The sequence below is a fragment of the Gekko japonicus genome, unplaced genomic scaffold (assembly GCF_001447785.1).
Source record: "Gekko japonicus isolate JY-2015 unplaced genomic scaffold, Gekko_japonicus_V1.1 scaffold144, whole genome shotgun sequence".
Lineage (NCBI taxonomy): Eukaryota > Metazoa > Chordata > Lepidosauria > Squamata > Gekkonidae > Gekko > Gekko japonicus.
In genome coordinates, this window is record NW_015162478.1 from 439,708 (window position 1) to 454,182 (window position 14,475).

Sequence of the window (14,475 nt, forward strand, 5' to 3'; positions counted from 1 at the left end):
TCAGTGAGTTATCTACTACAACGCCAAGATCTCTCTCTTGATCAGTCTCTGCCAGTTCAGACCCCATCAATGTGTATTTATATTTAGGATTTTTGGCTCCAATGTGCATCACCTTGCACTTGGCCACATTGAACCCCATTTGCCATGTTGACACCCACTCGCCCATCCTTGACAGATCCCCTTGGAGTGCCTCACAATCCTCACTGGTTTTCACCACCCTGAACAACTTTGTATCATCCGCAAATTTAGCCACTTCACTGCTTACTCCCAACTCCAAATCATTAATGAACAAGTTAAAAAGCAGTGGACCAAGTACTGATCCCTGCGGTACCCCACTGCTTACCACCCTCCACTGAGAAAATTGCCCACCTACACTCACTCTCTGTTTTCTATGAACTAGCCAGTTTTTGATCCATAAAAGGACTTGTCCTTCTATCCCATGATTTTTGAGCTTACTTAGGAGCCTTTGATGAGGAACTTTATCAAAAGCTTTCTGCAGGAATGGAGGCTGATTTTAAGGAAAGACTACATATTTTTGTAAGGAGATCCACAAGTTCACATTTGAGTTCTTTCAGAACTCTGAGATGTATGCCATCTGGGCCTGGTGATTTCTCAGTTTTTAAGTTGTCTATCAGTTTTAGGACCTCCTCTCTCGCCACCTCAATCTGACTTAGATTGCAAGATGACACATTGCAAGATCTCTTTGAGACCATTCAAAATGCTGCTGTTATTTTCTTGCAAGAATGTCAGATGAGCAACGGGTCATCTGTGTACTTTGACAGGACATTCCTTTTTCTTAATTTGTAATTTCAGAGCATCCGCTGTCAAGGGATGCTCCTCTCTCATCACCTACTTTTGCTCCTCTCTCATCACCTTTTGAAGATTTTGCTTTACTCTTGACATGTTGACCCAATACAGAGCTCAGAAATGTCAACAGGGTTGCCAGTTTTGTCTTAGATAATTCCTGGAGATTTGGGAACGATGGCCAGGGAGGGTGGAGCTGGGGGGAGGGGTCGCCAGGAATGTGGTATAAGACTTGTGTTTCTCCTAAATTCTTTGGTATACCATAGAGTTCACTCTTCAAAGATGCCATTTTCTCTAGGGGAAATGATCTCTCTAATGCAATTTTTGAGAACCTTCTTATTGTTAAGAAAGCCTTGGGGGGGGGGGACCACCCAAAACAGACCCAAGCACAGCTCATCATGTTCTTTTTTAGCCTTACCCTTTCCACCTCACGGAAGACACGCAGGAAGTTCTCTCTCAAAATACCTCGCACTTCCTCCTCATTCCAGCCTTTGTCCAGCAGTTTTTGGATCAATGTTGGGTATTTGGAAATATCCTCCAGTCCTTCAGAGGGTCTGTTAGTAAGGAAATCAGAGAATGATTCGCCACAAGTCTCATCCCATTTGTCCTGTAGTTGTAGAGAGGGAGGCTACCATGAGGCTCCAGAGCAAAGGCTAAATGAGGGTCAATTCACACGTTACAAAGTCAACTTAGTAATTTGTTAGCTGATGCAGTCTGGGAGTTCCATGTTCAGACTGTAGTTCCCAGTTCTTCATAGGCTCATTTGAGAAATGTATATGTACATAGAAGTTTTTGTTGGAAGGTTACTGGTTCTGGTGGTCCAGATCCTTCTTTAGTTAGTTAGCAGAGTGCACAAGGCTTTAACACCAGTAGTGCTTAGTCCCATACCTGCCACGTGCTTGCAAGTTTACAAAGTCACACAGAGCCATGTTTCCGTTTAAATGAAACTAATAACTACTTTATTCTAGAAATACAGACTTGTTAGTGCAGAGTAGAGAAGTAGAGACAGTTCCTAGGCTAGCTAGCTAGCAGATGGATGCACATGCTGAGAGGAGCATCCTGCATCTCAATCTTGTGCGCATGGAAGAGAGAGAGAAGAGAGAGGAGATGGAAGGAAGTTCCCTTTCCCTAAGGGGTCTTGATCTACACTTCAAAGGGAGTCTGTGACAGTAAACAGGAAGATGCTTAGTGTTTGCCTATCTGCCTGCAACTCTCTGTGGTACTTCCAGTAGCTTCCCCACAGCAGATATCCAAAGCCATTTCGGAGCAGAAAAGGGGGGGGGGGCTTATGCTCCTTTTTCTCCCGTGCCAATATTCTGATCCAAACTGAGCCTGCACACCCATGGAATCTGAGCACAAAACTCCCAGAAAACATCTGATCGACAGGACCTGCAACAGCCTCATGAGGGACACATGGATTTTGTCAGGGCTTTTTTTGTAGAAAGAGCCCAGCAGGAACTAATTAGCATAATAGGCCACACCCAACAGCATAAACTCATTAGCATATTAGGCCATACCCTCTGATGCCACATTTCATTAGCATATTAGCTCACACCCCCATGCCTTCCCTTGGCTGCGGGGAGCCCAGGCAAGCTGGCCTTTGGACAGGCTGGGGAAGGCACAGGGAGGGCTCCCCTGGCCTGCTCGCCTCAGAATGGCCGGGGGGGGGGAGTTGCTCTCCAGGCCTTCCCTCTGTAGCCACACACTCAGAGGTTTTGGCTGTGGTGGGCGTGGCCAACTCTGCAGCCAGCCGGAACTCCGTTCCTGTGCATGCCCAAAAATAGCCCTGGATTTTGTAATGTGTGAATCAATCAGCCCTCTGAAGCCACAGGGGTGGGGAGATGACAACTTACTTCTAGAGACAGATCCCTTCTACACTGCATGACTCTAGAATTTTTAGTGTCATCACTACTTATCTTGTTCCATGGGGCACACAAGAGCTGCAGAAGTTCTTCCAGCACCTCAGGGGCCATTTGGCTCAGATCCTTCCTCAACAATGGTTCTGGGTGCTGCCCCCTCACCAGCTGTCTCATCCTGCACTGTTGCCAGTTTGCAGGAGAAAGCGGGGGGGGGGGGGTGGGACAAATGCTTATTAGAGACAGATCCCTTCTACACTGCATGACTCTAATATTTTTAGTGTCATCACTACTTGTCTTGTTCCATGGGGCACGCAAGAGCTGCAGACGTTCTTCCAGAACCTCAGGGGCCATTTGACTCCGATCCTTCCTCAACAATGGTTGTGGGTGCTGCCCCCTCACCAGCTGTCTCATCCTGCACTGTTGCCAGTTTGCAGGAGAAAGCGGTGTGTGTGTGTGTGAACCATTGCTTATTGTTGGCACTGCTGAGGTGAGTGGCCGCTGAAGTCCTGTCTTGTAGAGGCTACTCCACTGGATTTTCTTCAGGACTGTTTTCAGTCCCCAGTTCAGTCATGGGTTTGACCCACCCATGTACCCACATTCACTGCCATTAAAGCAGTTATTTGAGGAAGAAACTGTGTTGGCAAGAGAAGGCCAAGAAAGGGGGTGGGATTAGAAGAGTGGAGTCCATTTTTTTCCAGAGGACTTTTTGCCAATTACTGCCCAGTGTCTAGTCTACCTTTTCCAGGGAAGGTAATTGAATGAGCAGTGGCCAAGCAGCTCCAGGTTTTTCTGGATGAGGCGTCTACCTTGGGCCCTTTTCAATTGAGCTTCAGGCCTGGCTTTGGGACAGAGACTGCACCGGTTGCTTTGGTTGATGATCTCCATTTACATCTGGGAAAAAGGCATGCTGGCCTTGTTGACCTTTTTGGATCTATCAGTGGCCTTTGATACAGTTGGCCATTTGATACAGTTGACCAATCTTGCCAAGATCATCTGGAGATTTGGAGGTGGGTGCCATTGATCTGCTGATGACATTCAGCTCTTCCTCCTGTCAGATAAGCAGCTGGCAGCAGGGCTCTTGGCACTATCCCCGTCCCTGGATATGGTAGCCCATTGGTTAAGGGGGAGCTGGCTGAAGTTGAATCCATCCAAGATGGAGGTCATGTGGCTGGGAAAGACTTAGATGCTAGCTGGAGGATTACTCCCGAGACTCAATGGTGTCCAGTTGACAGCTGTAGACTCTGTAAAGAGCCTCGGGTGTGGTTGGATTCTGCACTCAAGTGTCCATGGTAGCATGGTCAGCGTCTTTTCACCTATGCCAGGCCTGAAAGCTGGCTCCTTATTTGTCTGGGTCAGATCTTGCCACATTGATCCATGCAGCAGTCACCTCCAGATTGGACTACTACAATTTGCTCTATGTAGGGCTACTCTTAAAAAACACCTCAGAAACTGCAGGTGGTCCAGCATGCAGCTGCCAGGTTGCTGACTGGAACATCATGGTCAACTCATATTACTCCAGTTCTGCAGCAGCTGCAATGGGTACCAATTAGTCTCCAGATCCAATTCAAGGTGTTGGTGCTAACCATTAAAGTCCTTAAAAGTCTGGGACTCCTATACCTTGGGACCGCCTCTCCCATTACAACCCCCAGGCTCCCTTCCGTCATTGGTCAGAGGCCTCCTGCAGGTGCCTGGCCCCAGGATGGCTCAGTTAGCTGTCACCAGGAGAAGGGCCTGCTCAGTTGTGGCCCCGACCCTGTAGAATGCCAGACTCGTTCAGTTTCCACAGGGCATGCAAAGCTGCATCGCTTAGGTTGGCTTTTGGAGGGTAACCACATGTTTGGGCTGTATTAATGGTGGTATGGTAATAGCCATGTATTTTAATATTTTAATGTTCATATTTTATATTTATTTGTTTTTATGTTGTTTTTACATTGGTTTTAATGTTGTAAGTCACCATGAGAGCCTTAAGGTGAGTGTGGGGGGGAAATCTAATAAATAAATAAATGAGTTTCCCAGTTTGGGGGGGAACGGAAATTTTAATAAAACACTGGGGGGGGGATCTTCTGATTAAATGTTTTCTCTCTTAAAACGAGGAGTAAAAAAGGCAAGGTTTAAAAATATTACTTTAGTTGCCCTTCGTTCTGCCAAAACGTTTGCTAATGACTCTGTGTGCCATTCTACAGTGTTTGATAATTACCATTGGGATGGCAATTACCGACCCTCTTGTCTGGTTCAGATTCCTCAATCTGCTGCCGCATGAGAAGGAAATTGGTCTGTGTTTGGGAATATACACAAATCCAGGCGCGTGCTAACATTTTAAAGAGCACTGGAATTTGTTTCAGCGTGTGCAGTCCTTTAAAGTTGAGGAAGATAAAAATAGAAATGCAGAACTGGATGTTAATGATCTGTTAGAAACTGATTCTGGCTAAGGAAAGAAACTTACTTTTAAAGCGTGCATCGTCTTTCACACATTTGTTGGTTTTAAATTCACAGTTGTTTTGAGCCAAACTATTGTTAAAAAGTGACACTTGTAAGGGGGTTGGGGTCCTGGCCCTCCCTTCCTTTCCCTTATCACAGAAGAATCAGGGGTTTTGGTAACAGCTGCTTCCTCCTCCTTTCTCTGATCCTTTCTGCACAGCCTGGAGAGGGTAGCCAGAGAACTCTTCACTGGTCTCCTCCCAGATCCTTTTAAGGTCAGTGCTACAAGTTACATGTACCCCCTTGCTGCCTCTTTAAAGAGCCAGTTTGGTGGAGTGGTTAAGAGCATGGACTCTAATCTGGGAGAACTGGGTTTGATTCGCCACTCCTCCACATGCAGCTGCTGGTGTGACCTTGGGTCAGTCACAAGGGCAGTTCTTGAAAGAGCTCTCTCAGCCCTACCTACCTCAAAGGGTGTCTATTGTGGGGAGGGGGAGGGAAAGGGTTTGTAAGCCACTCTGAGACTCCTTTGGGTAGAGAAGGGCAAGGTATAAATCCAGTCTCTTCTTCTTCTTCCCTACCTCTTGTGAGGAAGATGAAAGTTGGGGAGTTAACTTGGTGGCCAGTGCTGCTGCCCCCCCCCCCAGGATCCGCCTAGCTAAGCCCTCCTGGAAATTGCCAGTTGGCTGGAAGGTGGGTGGTAGCCTGTGTTCCCTCTAAGCTGTGGAGTCCTGTGAGCAAAAATTCTACTTCGTGAGCTGCTGTCATTAAAGTTGTGAGGGAGCGATTTGGCTGCTGCATAAATTCGTTTGCTCTGGAGCTAAGACAAAAATATGCGAGCTGGGGGCTAAAAAACTGTGACCTAGCTCACAGTAACTCAGCTTAGAGGGAACACTGGTGGTAGCTCTTTAAAGGGGCAGAGTCCTGTGGTGATCATTCCCTCACCCCATGATCATTCTCCGTCTTGGACCCTTCCACCTGCACACACTTACTGTAACTACTATTTTTACCCACACCAGATCTCATATAAGGTCAATGAGCAAAGAAATGAAGAACAATTCTAAATCACTACTGACTGAAGCACTCCATCGAAGCTACCACTAAGTCCTATATTTTCTGAGCCCGCAACATTCCGGATGTAGTCCAGATTTTCTAAGGAACAAAACAGAATGAATGAATACATGGCAGAGAAAGGGTATCATGATTCAGAAAGACTGACATTTATGTAGGGTAAGCTGGCATGGTATCTAAGCCCAGAAGGTAGAGAGAAATAGAGATTAAATCAATATATTGTTTTGCCTGGCACATTTATTACCAGCAGTGTTATGGGAGCCACAGCAATATGGTTGCTCTCATGCCACTCCTGGTAACATCTGAAGGAGGTCAAAGATGTGGGCCCAGCTTAGAATGTAGTTGTTGTGATGTCACATCCCCACCAAGATTCTCCCTCCCCCCAAAAAAATTCTGCCAGGCACTGCCCCCAAATCTCCAGGAGTTTCCTGCACAATCATCAGACAGAAGCCTGTATCCAACTGCATGGTACAAAGCTGAACTATAGGTATCCATAAGTGCCTGATCCTGCTCTCTCTTTCCCAGCACTGGAGAAATGTACAGAGCAGCTACAAACCTATTATAGTAGCAATATCCACAGTTCTGCCTCCACAGCTTTCTGGCGTGGCATGAAACGTGACCATCACAATTCCATTGTTTTGTTTCTGCAAGGAGAAGGACAAAAGGAGTAGCTCCTGAACTAAGCGGAGATCGCACCACGTAACTGTCGTTGCTGTTACAGTTCTTAGCAGCTACTCAGTCGGACTTTACATTAACGTGTCCCAAGCTGGACCTCTTGCATTTCAGCGCCTTTTGATCCAAGTGGCTGAGTGGCCAATGAACACCGGGGCCACAGCATCCTCCCTCTTGACTCAAGGGTATGTGCAATAGGGAGAGAGGGTGTCAGTCACGTGGGATCCTTGGGCGTAGCCCACTGTATTTAACCTTTTTAAATGTTTTATTGTGCTTTTATTGCACTGTGTGCCTTTATTGTGGAACTACGGTGCTGCATTGCACCCGTATATTGTAAGCCGCCCTGAGCCGGCGTGCGGGGAGGGCGGGGTATAAATAAAATAAAATAAATAAATAAGTGTCTACAATTCATATACCTATACATATCTTCCAGCTGAGGACACACTTCATGAATCTGATGAAGGAGACTCTAATCTAATCCACAAAACTTCTGCCATGATAACTGTGCAACCCGGTGCAGAGTTACTCTGGTCTTAACCCACTGAAATGACTGGGCTTGCACTGGAATGACAGAATAAAACAGAAGTCAGGCATAGGGGTGCCAGCCTCAAGGTGGGGACCTGATGATCCCCTGGAATTACAGCTCATCTCCAGACTACAGAGATCAGTTCCCCTGGAGAGTGGACTTTATGGTCTTGTACCCACTGAGGCCCCTGTCCTCATCAGCCTCCATCTCCAAATACCCAGGGGTTTCCCAGCCTGGATCTAGCAACCCTAACCCCCCCCATCCGCCCCCCCCAGTGGCCAGGGGACACTTGGCAACCCTAGTCCTGTGGCATCTTAAAGACTAACAATATTTACTGCAGCCTGAGCTGGAATGGGTACTGTTAGTCTTTAAGGTTCCGTGCACCTTGTGTTTAGTCATGCCGGCCACATGACCACGGAAATGTCCTCGGACAGCGCTGGCTCTTCGGCTTTGAAACGGAGATGAGCACCGCAACCCTAGAGTCAGATTCGACTGGCTTTCGAGCAAGGGAACCTTTACCTTTAAGGTGCCATTGGACTTTTGTTTTATTTTGCTACAGTAGGCTAACACAGCTATGCCTCTGGAATTATCACCAGAGTAACTGTGCAGGATTGCACTGACAGCTTTTCTGTTTTGCTGCAACAAAATAACATGGCTAATACTCTGGAATTTGTCAAATATAATAGGCTGTTGTGTGCCTGGTGTTAAATACTGAATAGCATTATATGCAATTATCACACTGTCACATAGTGAATATGGGACTCAAACGTCACGAGGTGTCAAAATATGTTTAGCCGATATTTGAATATTCAGAGTACGTTCAAGAGCAAATTTCATAGATAAGAATTATTTAGGAGCAAGTTTCAGCTCTCAAATGATGTTGACTCCAGTGTTTAGAAAAGGCTGTTTACATCCGGGCAGGGAAGGCACATCAACAGGAACACTGCAGCCAGCATCACCATTTTAGCTGCGCTTTTGTTTGCTTTTCCTGCCTCGGGTATATTATATTTTGGGTGTGGTCATGAGGCATGAGATGAAGACCAAGAGCAAAAGGGCCCTTAGCCTTGGCTCTCTTAGCCTGTGGCTTGCACCAGGTCAGGCAGGGTTGCCAGGTCCCTTGGAGATGCCGGTGGGGGGATGGGGGGATGTTCTGGGAGCCAGAAGTGTCCCCCTCGATGTGCCGGCATCACCAGAAGTGACATTGCATGCCATGCCTATGTCACCCAGAAGTGATATAGGCACGTCAGTGACGTCAGGGTCGATACTCTAGTTTTTGGGCAAAACTCTATGGTAAAATCGGCCTCAAACCATAGAGTTTTGCCCAAAAACCAAAGCATACCCCTCAACATCCCTTATGTGCCTACACTTCCAGATGACGTAGGCATGGCACGCAGTGTTGCTGTTGGGAGAGGATTTCCTCCTGCTGGCCAATTGGTCGGTGGCGGGCAGGAGGCCAAAAAAACTGGGGGAACCCCTGCCAAAGTGGGAGACCTGGCAACCCTAGTTGCCAGCTCTGGTTTGAAAATCTCTGTATTTATTTCTTGTAAGCCATTATGAGTCCTGTTATGGAGAAAAGTAGCCAAGAAATATACTGACTCTGGGCACTGTTGGAATTGGTCCAAAGAGGGACCATTTCCTCCCACTGAATTCACAATGGAAGAGGGGACTTTATAGCCTAGCCCTCTGTTGTGATCCTCTTTTGCACAGTTTCTCATAGGTTAGAAAGATAAACAAGACCCACCAGACGCTGCAAAATATCATCAGGAATGTTTCTTGAGTGTTGGCAAACCGTAAGGGCTAACGAATGGGTGAAAATGACTGGTGCTTTGGAGATTCCAAGGACTTTCATGGCAGTTGCCTGAGAGGCGTGCGATAAATCTATCATCATTCCCAGGCGATTCATCTCTTTCACCACTTTCTAGCACAACAAGGACAGATAAGAACATAAGAGTTCCACTGAAGCAGATCAGTCTAGCATCTTGTTTCACACTGCAGTCAGCCAGTTGCCCTGGAGGGCCAACGAACAGGACACAGATGTCAAGGCCATCCCCTGACATTGCCTTTTAGTACTGGGATTCAGAGGTTTACTGCCTCTGAATTTGGAGGGTCCATTTAGGAACCATTGCTGGACCACTCTTCCATGAATCTGTCTAATCCTTTGAGCACCATCCATGCCCGTGGTCATCACTGCACCCCCTGGCATGAATTCCACAATTTAATAATCCATTGAGTAAAGAAGTATTTTGCTTTATCCCATCCTGAATCTATTGCCCATCAAAAAGGGAGGTGGTGGGCTCTCCTTCTTTGGAGGTTTTCAAACAGAGGCTAGATGGCCATCTGACAACAATGATGATTGTGTGAACTTAGGCAGATCATGAGAGGGTGGGCAGGAAGGGCTGCATCAGTACTTAGTTCTTGTGGCCCTTTCTCACACACCCAGGGAAACGCTGAGTGCCACTTTGGGGTCAGGAAGCAATTTTTCTCCAGGCCAGTTTGGCCGGAGATCCTGGAGGGTTTTTTGTTTTTGTCATCTTCTGAATGTGGAACAGCAGTCACTGGGGGTGTGTGGGGGGGAGGTATTTGTGAATTTCCTGCATTGTGCAGGGGGTTGGACTAGATGGCCCTGGAGGTCCCTTCCAACTCTATGATTCTATTTACGTAACGGGCCACCTCTCCACACACATTCTACCAGATGGCCTCATCAGTTTTGTTCCTTTGGCCAAACGTAAGGCTTAACATGCCTTCCATTAAAACACCTTCTCAGGTATGGATGTTGTCCTTTTCAACTTGCAGACTGGAAGTCGTGGGAAGGGGAGCGGTGGGGAGGAGGGCAGAGCAGCAGAGCAGGAGGCCCCAGTGACAGGGAGGGGCCGGGCAAGCAGAGTGGCCGGGGAGGTGGCAGCGGGTGAGCAGAGTGGCAGGGAAGCAGATGGCCTGGAGGTCAGAGTCTGAAGAAGGGGGGCAAAAAAGCAGAGTGGATTCCTCCTCCTCCTCCTCCTCTACACTTTCTCTCAGGACCTTCTGAGGGAGGAGTGGGGGATGAGACCAAAGGTGAAAGAGTGAGTGAGCTCTGGGGGGAAGGATGGAACCCCACCACCAGGGCTATTTTGGGCAGGAACACACAGGAACGGAGTTCCGGCTGGCTCTTGAGTTGGCCACACCCAGCAGGAACTCATTAGCATAATAGGCCACACCCAACATCAGAAACTCATTAGGACTGGCTACATTAGGGGGGTGTGGCCTAACATGCAAAGGAGTTCCTGCTCCAAAAAAAGCCCTGGGTTTTGAAAACAAGATAGAATAAGAAGCAAAAGGTGGGTCTGGCTGGATGACCACACTTCTGGTAACATGGGGGTGCGGCCTAATATGCTAATGGGCTGTGCTGTCAAGGGTGTGGCCTAATATGCTAATGAGTTCCTGCTGGGCTTTTTCTACAAAAAGAGCCCTGCCCACCACCACCAGTCTCCTGGGTCCCTGCTTGTATAAAAAATATTTGATTGTTGCAGGAGGTTAGATTCTTTGTTTGGATGCTAATCAGAAGTGAATATGTTTAAAAGGTATATTTTTACTTACTGAGCCAAAGGAGCCCAAGCCACTAACGGCGGAATACAAGTGGTCCTCTGATTCTACTGATGACTGTGCCCTAAAAAAGAAACAGCATCCAATTATTCACACAGGCAAGATCTAAGAAGAATCATAAGGTGGACCTATTATGCATGGATGCCTATTATGTACTATGTCCTATTATGCACGGGTCAAAAAAAGTCTGGTCAGTTTCAACATCGGGTTTCCCCCCTTTACCCATTTTCATTTCTGTTCCCTTTCATTCAATGACTAAAATGCATGCACAAAACCTGAACCACGAGGATTTAAATGGAAGGCGCTTACTGGACGCTACTGTGCAGCTGCGATAGGGCGGTTGTGAGTTGTGAATTAAAAAAAAAACTTTTGGACACCACTGATCGTAGCTGCACAATAGATACACCAGAGGAAAAAGAATCGCGCATAAGGTGGGCACAGAATCCGAAGTCAAGATTAAACGCTTACTGCTCTGAAAATCTGCATTAAGGTGTGTGTGCATGATGGGCCTATGAGGACAAAACAGGAAATTTGCCACAGAAACTGTACTCATGAGGGACTAACTACTTGTCATGTTTTCCCATGTCCTTGTGATCAGAAGTGCCTTGTGAGTCCCATGCTGAGAAATCAGCTCCTAAGTGTGCTGGGACTACCTTTGGACTGGGACCCCTCCAGCTTGAAAACACTGTGACAGAAGTTCAGAATCTGCAAAGATGAGTTGTATGAGTTAGGATTTTGTAGATTCTCAAAGTACACAAGGGAAATGGGCTTTAGTCTCTCCCATGCTGTTCTTCTAACCTGAAATGGCCCTGGGGGAACTATTTGCGGCATTCAGGAAACCTAGGGGTCCTCTATTAATATATGTGGAGCCCCCAATGAGGTAGACAGTGTAGTGTCAGCTAATTCCAAAGTGCTACTGCTTTGAAGAAGAAAAAGATGAGGACTATCCACTTGGAGGAGTTACCAGGGTGTGTTGCATTCATTTGTTAGTCCCATGTATCGGACGCCCAGTTCATAATACATCCGCAGAGTCGCAAGACTGCTGTCGATGGAGTGACCCCCATGGATGCCCATCAAGCAGGCTATCTTATTGTCTGGAGTGTTCTCAATGCCTGGATTTAAAAAGTTCAAACGCAAAGTTCAAAAGATACGCTATGGCAGAATAACATGAATGCAACATCTACCTATGGAATGAATAAGGTTGCATGACAGTCATTCCCTCTTAACAAGGTCCTCGGTAGTTAACGCTCTGTGAAAGTGTTGACCAAAATCCTTAGCACCTTGCCAGCAGCAAATCTGAGAAAAGACCCAGGATTGCAGGGGGAAAGTGAAATCTAACCCCCCCCCCATAATAGAAACATCACCAGTACTTTTAAGAAGTGAATGTCCCCTGAGATCTCAGTGGCTGTTGGGGGGGTTCTTAGGCAACTACTACAGTATTGCCAGCCTTCAAACCTTGGCTTCTCTCAGTAAAAGACAGGGGGAGTGCCCTTTTCAGAGAAGTTCCCATTTCCTTTCTGACCTGGAGGGAGGACTCATTGGGGCCAGCCCCAGCAGCGACCATTGGACAACTTGTGTGTGTGTAAAGTGCCATCAAGTCACAGATGACTTATGGTGACCCCAGCAAGGGGCTTTCAAGGCAAGTGAGAAGCAGAGGTGGTTTGCCATGGCCTGCCTCTGCAGAGCTGTCCTTGGTGGTTTCCCATCCAAGTATCAATCCTGCTTAGCTTCTGAGATCAGACTAATACCATGCTGACTTCCCCCCACTGGGAAACTTACTACCATGCAATTTTCACAATTCATCCAGGTGTGGCAGTGACTACAACTGGGAGGGCAGATCCAAGAAAGGTTGGTTGTGAGTGGGAAGGAAAACTATCGGGGCTGTCAGGAGGAGAGAAGGAGGAAATAGCATGGGGAGGGTGACACAGGCCCTTGTGGGTTATCCTCAGGTCCTTGTGGGTTACCCACTTGTCAAACCATATTTCCCAGGATTCTTTGGAGAATGAATTACAACTATCTGTCCCTTATATATAAAGCCATAGTGGGGCCCAACGTTCTAATGCACACCAACAGTGTTTGGAGGCTTGAACTGTCAGTCAGAAGACGCTGGCTGGGTTGGCTGGCTGCTTTGTGTAGTCCCGCCCACGTCAGCCAATAGAGCATCTGCTCAGGAGTTGCCCGTTTGATCAGTTACTGTTTTCTTTGCTGCACTGCTGGAGGATTTTTTTTTAGCCCTCAAAAAGCCCTCCAGTGGCACGCTGGGGCAATGGCAGCTGCAAGTGGCTGACGGGGAAAATGGCACAGATGTGGATGGAACTTGCAACTTCAGACTGGGGAATTCCTGGAGATCTGGAGGTGGAACCTAAGAAGGGTGGAGTTTGAGGTGGGGAGGGACCTCAGCAGGGTACAATGCCATAGAACCAGCCCTCGGACAGTAGCCATTTTCTCCAGGGGAACTGATCTCTGTAACCTGGAGATCACCTGTCATTCCAGGAGATCTCCAGGTCCTGCCTTGAGGCTGGTAACCAATGTTCCCTCTAAGCCGTGGAGTCTTGTGAGCAAAAATTCTTCTTTGTGAGCTACTGGCATTAAAGTTGTGAGCAAGCAATTTGGCTACTACATAAATCAGTTTCCTCTAGAGCCATCCTTCCTGAGCTGAAACAAAAACGTGTGAGCTGAAGGCTAAAAAATGGTGAGCTAGCTCACACTAACTCAGCTTAGAGGGAACACTGCTGGTAACCCTAATGGAATTGTTGGAAATGGGCTCAAACACTGCGGACTGTGTTCTTTCTGAAAAGAACTAAACCAAGCTTGAGAAAGAGCATTGTACTAAACCAGGTTTGAGACAGAGCATGCTGAAGACAGAGAAAACCTAGAGAAACGATGATTAGAGGACAGCATCATATGAATGGTCCCCAAAACAACACTCCAGTTTGGAAGCTAAGACAGAGGAAAATGGCCATTTATTCATTTATTTTATTTCTCATAGTTCAACCCCGCCCTCCCAGCCGAAGCCAGCTCAGGGCGGCTTACACAAAATCAATGTACAATTGCAGTAAAAACAATTGAACCATTTTAAAACAATATTAAAACCAATTAACAATAACATAATAAGTGCTAGTATTGTTGTTATTGAATCAAAGATGGCTACCATGTCAGCTCTCTCTTTCTATAGCTGGCTCGTAGGTCTTCTGCAGCTGTCTTTCAGGTGGCTGGCACAGACTGTTAATACAAATCCCAGAGGCAACAGGGCCTCCTATCCAGAGGTCATTTCGGGGGGGATCGCGGGGGAGGCAGGAGAAGAGGGAGGGTAAGTTGCTTCCTCCCTGCCTCTCCCCACCCCTGCCTGCCTGGGGCCAGGGAGGGCCTTCGCGGGGCTTCCTTGCACTCCCGCCAGCCTTGCAGGTCCACCGCCGGGCCCCTCATGGGGCTCGGCAGTGGAGCTGCAAGGCCGGTGGCGGCGGCCGGGACCGTTGGGGGCGGGGTGTGTGGCCTTATGACACACTTCCGGTGATGTCAGGGGGTGTGGCATATGCTAATGAGTTA

The 14,475-nt window shown here is 47.4% G+C and overlaps 1 protein-coding gene across 1 annotated transcript in view; it reads right to left on the reverse strand.

Moving 5' to 3' along the window:
* Window positions 1–14,475, reverse strand: part of LOC107105776 (dipeptidase 2-like) — a 62,085-nt gene that overhangs the window by 36,509 nt on the left and 11,101 nt on the right. The window contains exons 3-8 of the mRNA XM_015405800.1: window positions 11,894–12,041; window positions 10,924–10,993; window positions 9,092–9,268; window positions 6,709–6,796; window positions 6,158–6,233; window positions 1,223–1,358 (exon numbers count right to left, since the gene is read on the reverse strand). Of these exons, the coding sequence (XP_015261286.1) occupies window positions 1,223–1,358; window positions 6,158–6,233; window positions 6,709–6,796; window positions 9,092–9,268; window positions 10,924–10,993; window positions 11,894–12,041 (695 nt within the window). The remainder of the gene's footprint in view (window positions 1–1,222; window positions 1,359–6,157; window positions 6,234–6,708; window positions 6,797–9,091; window positions 9,269–10,923; window positions 10,994–11,893; window positions 12,042–14,475) is intronic.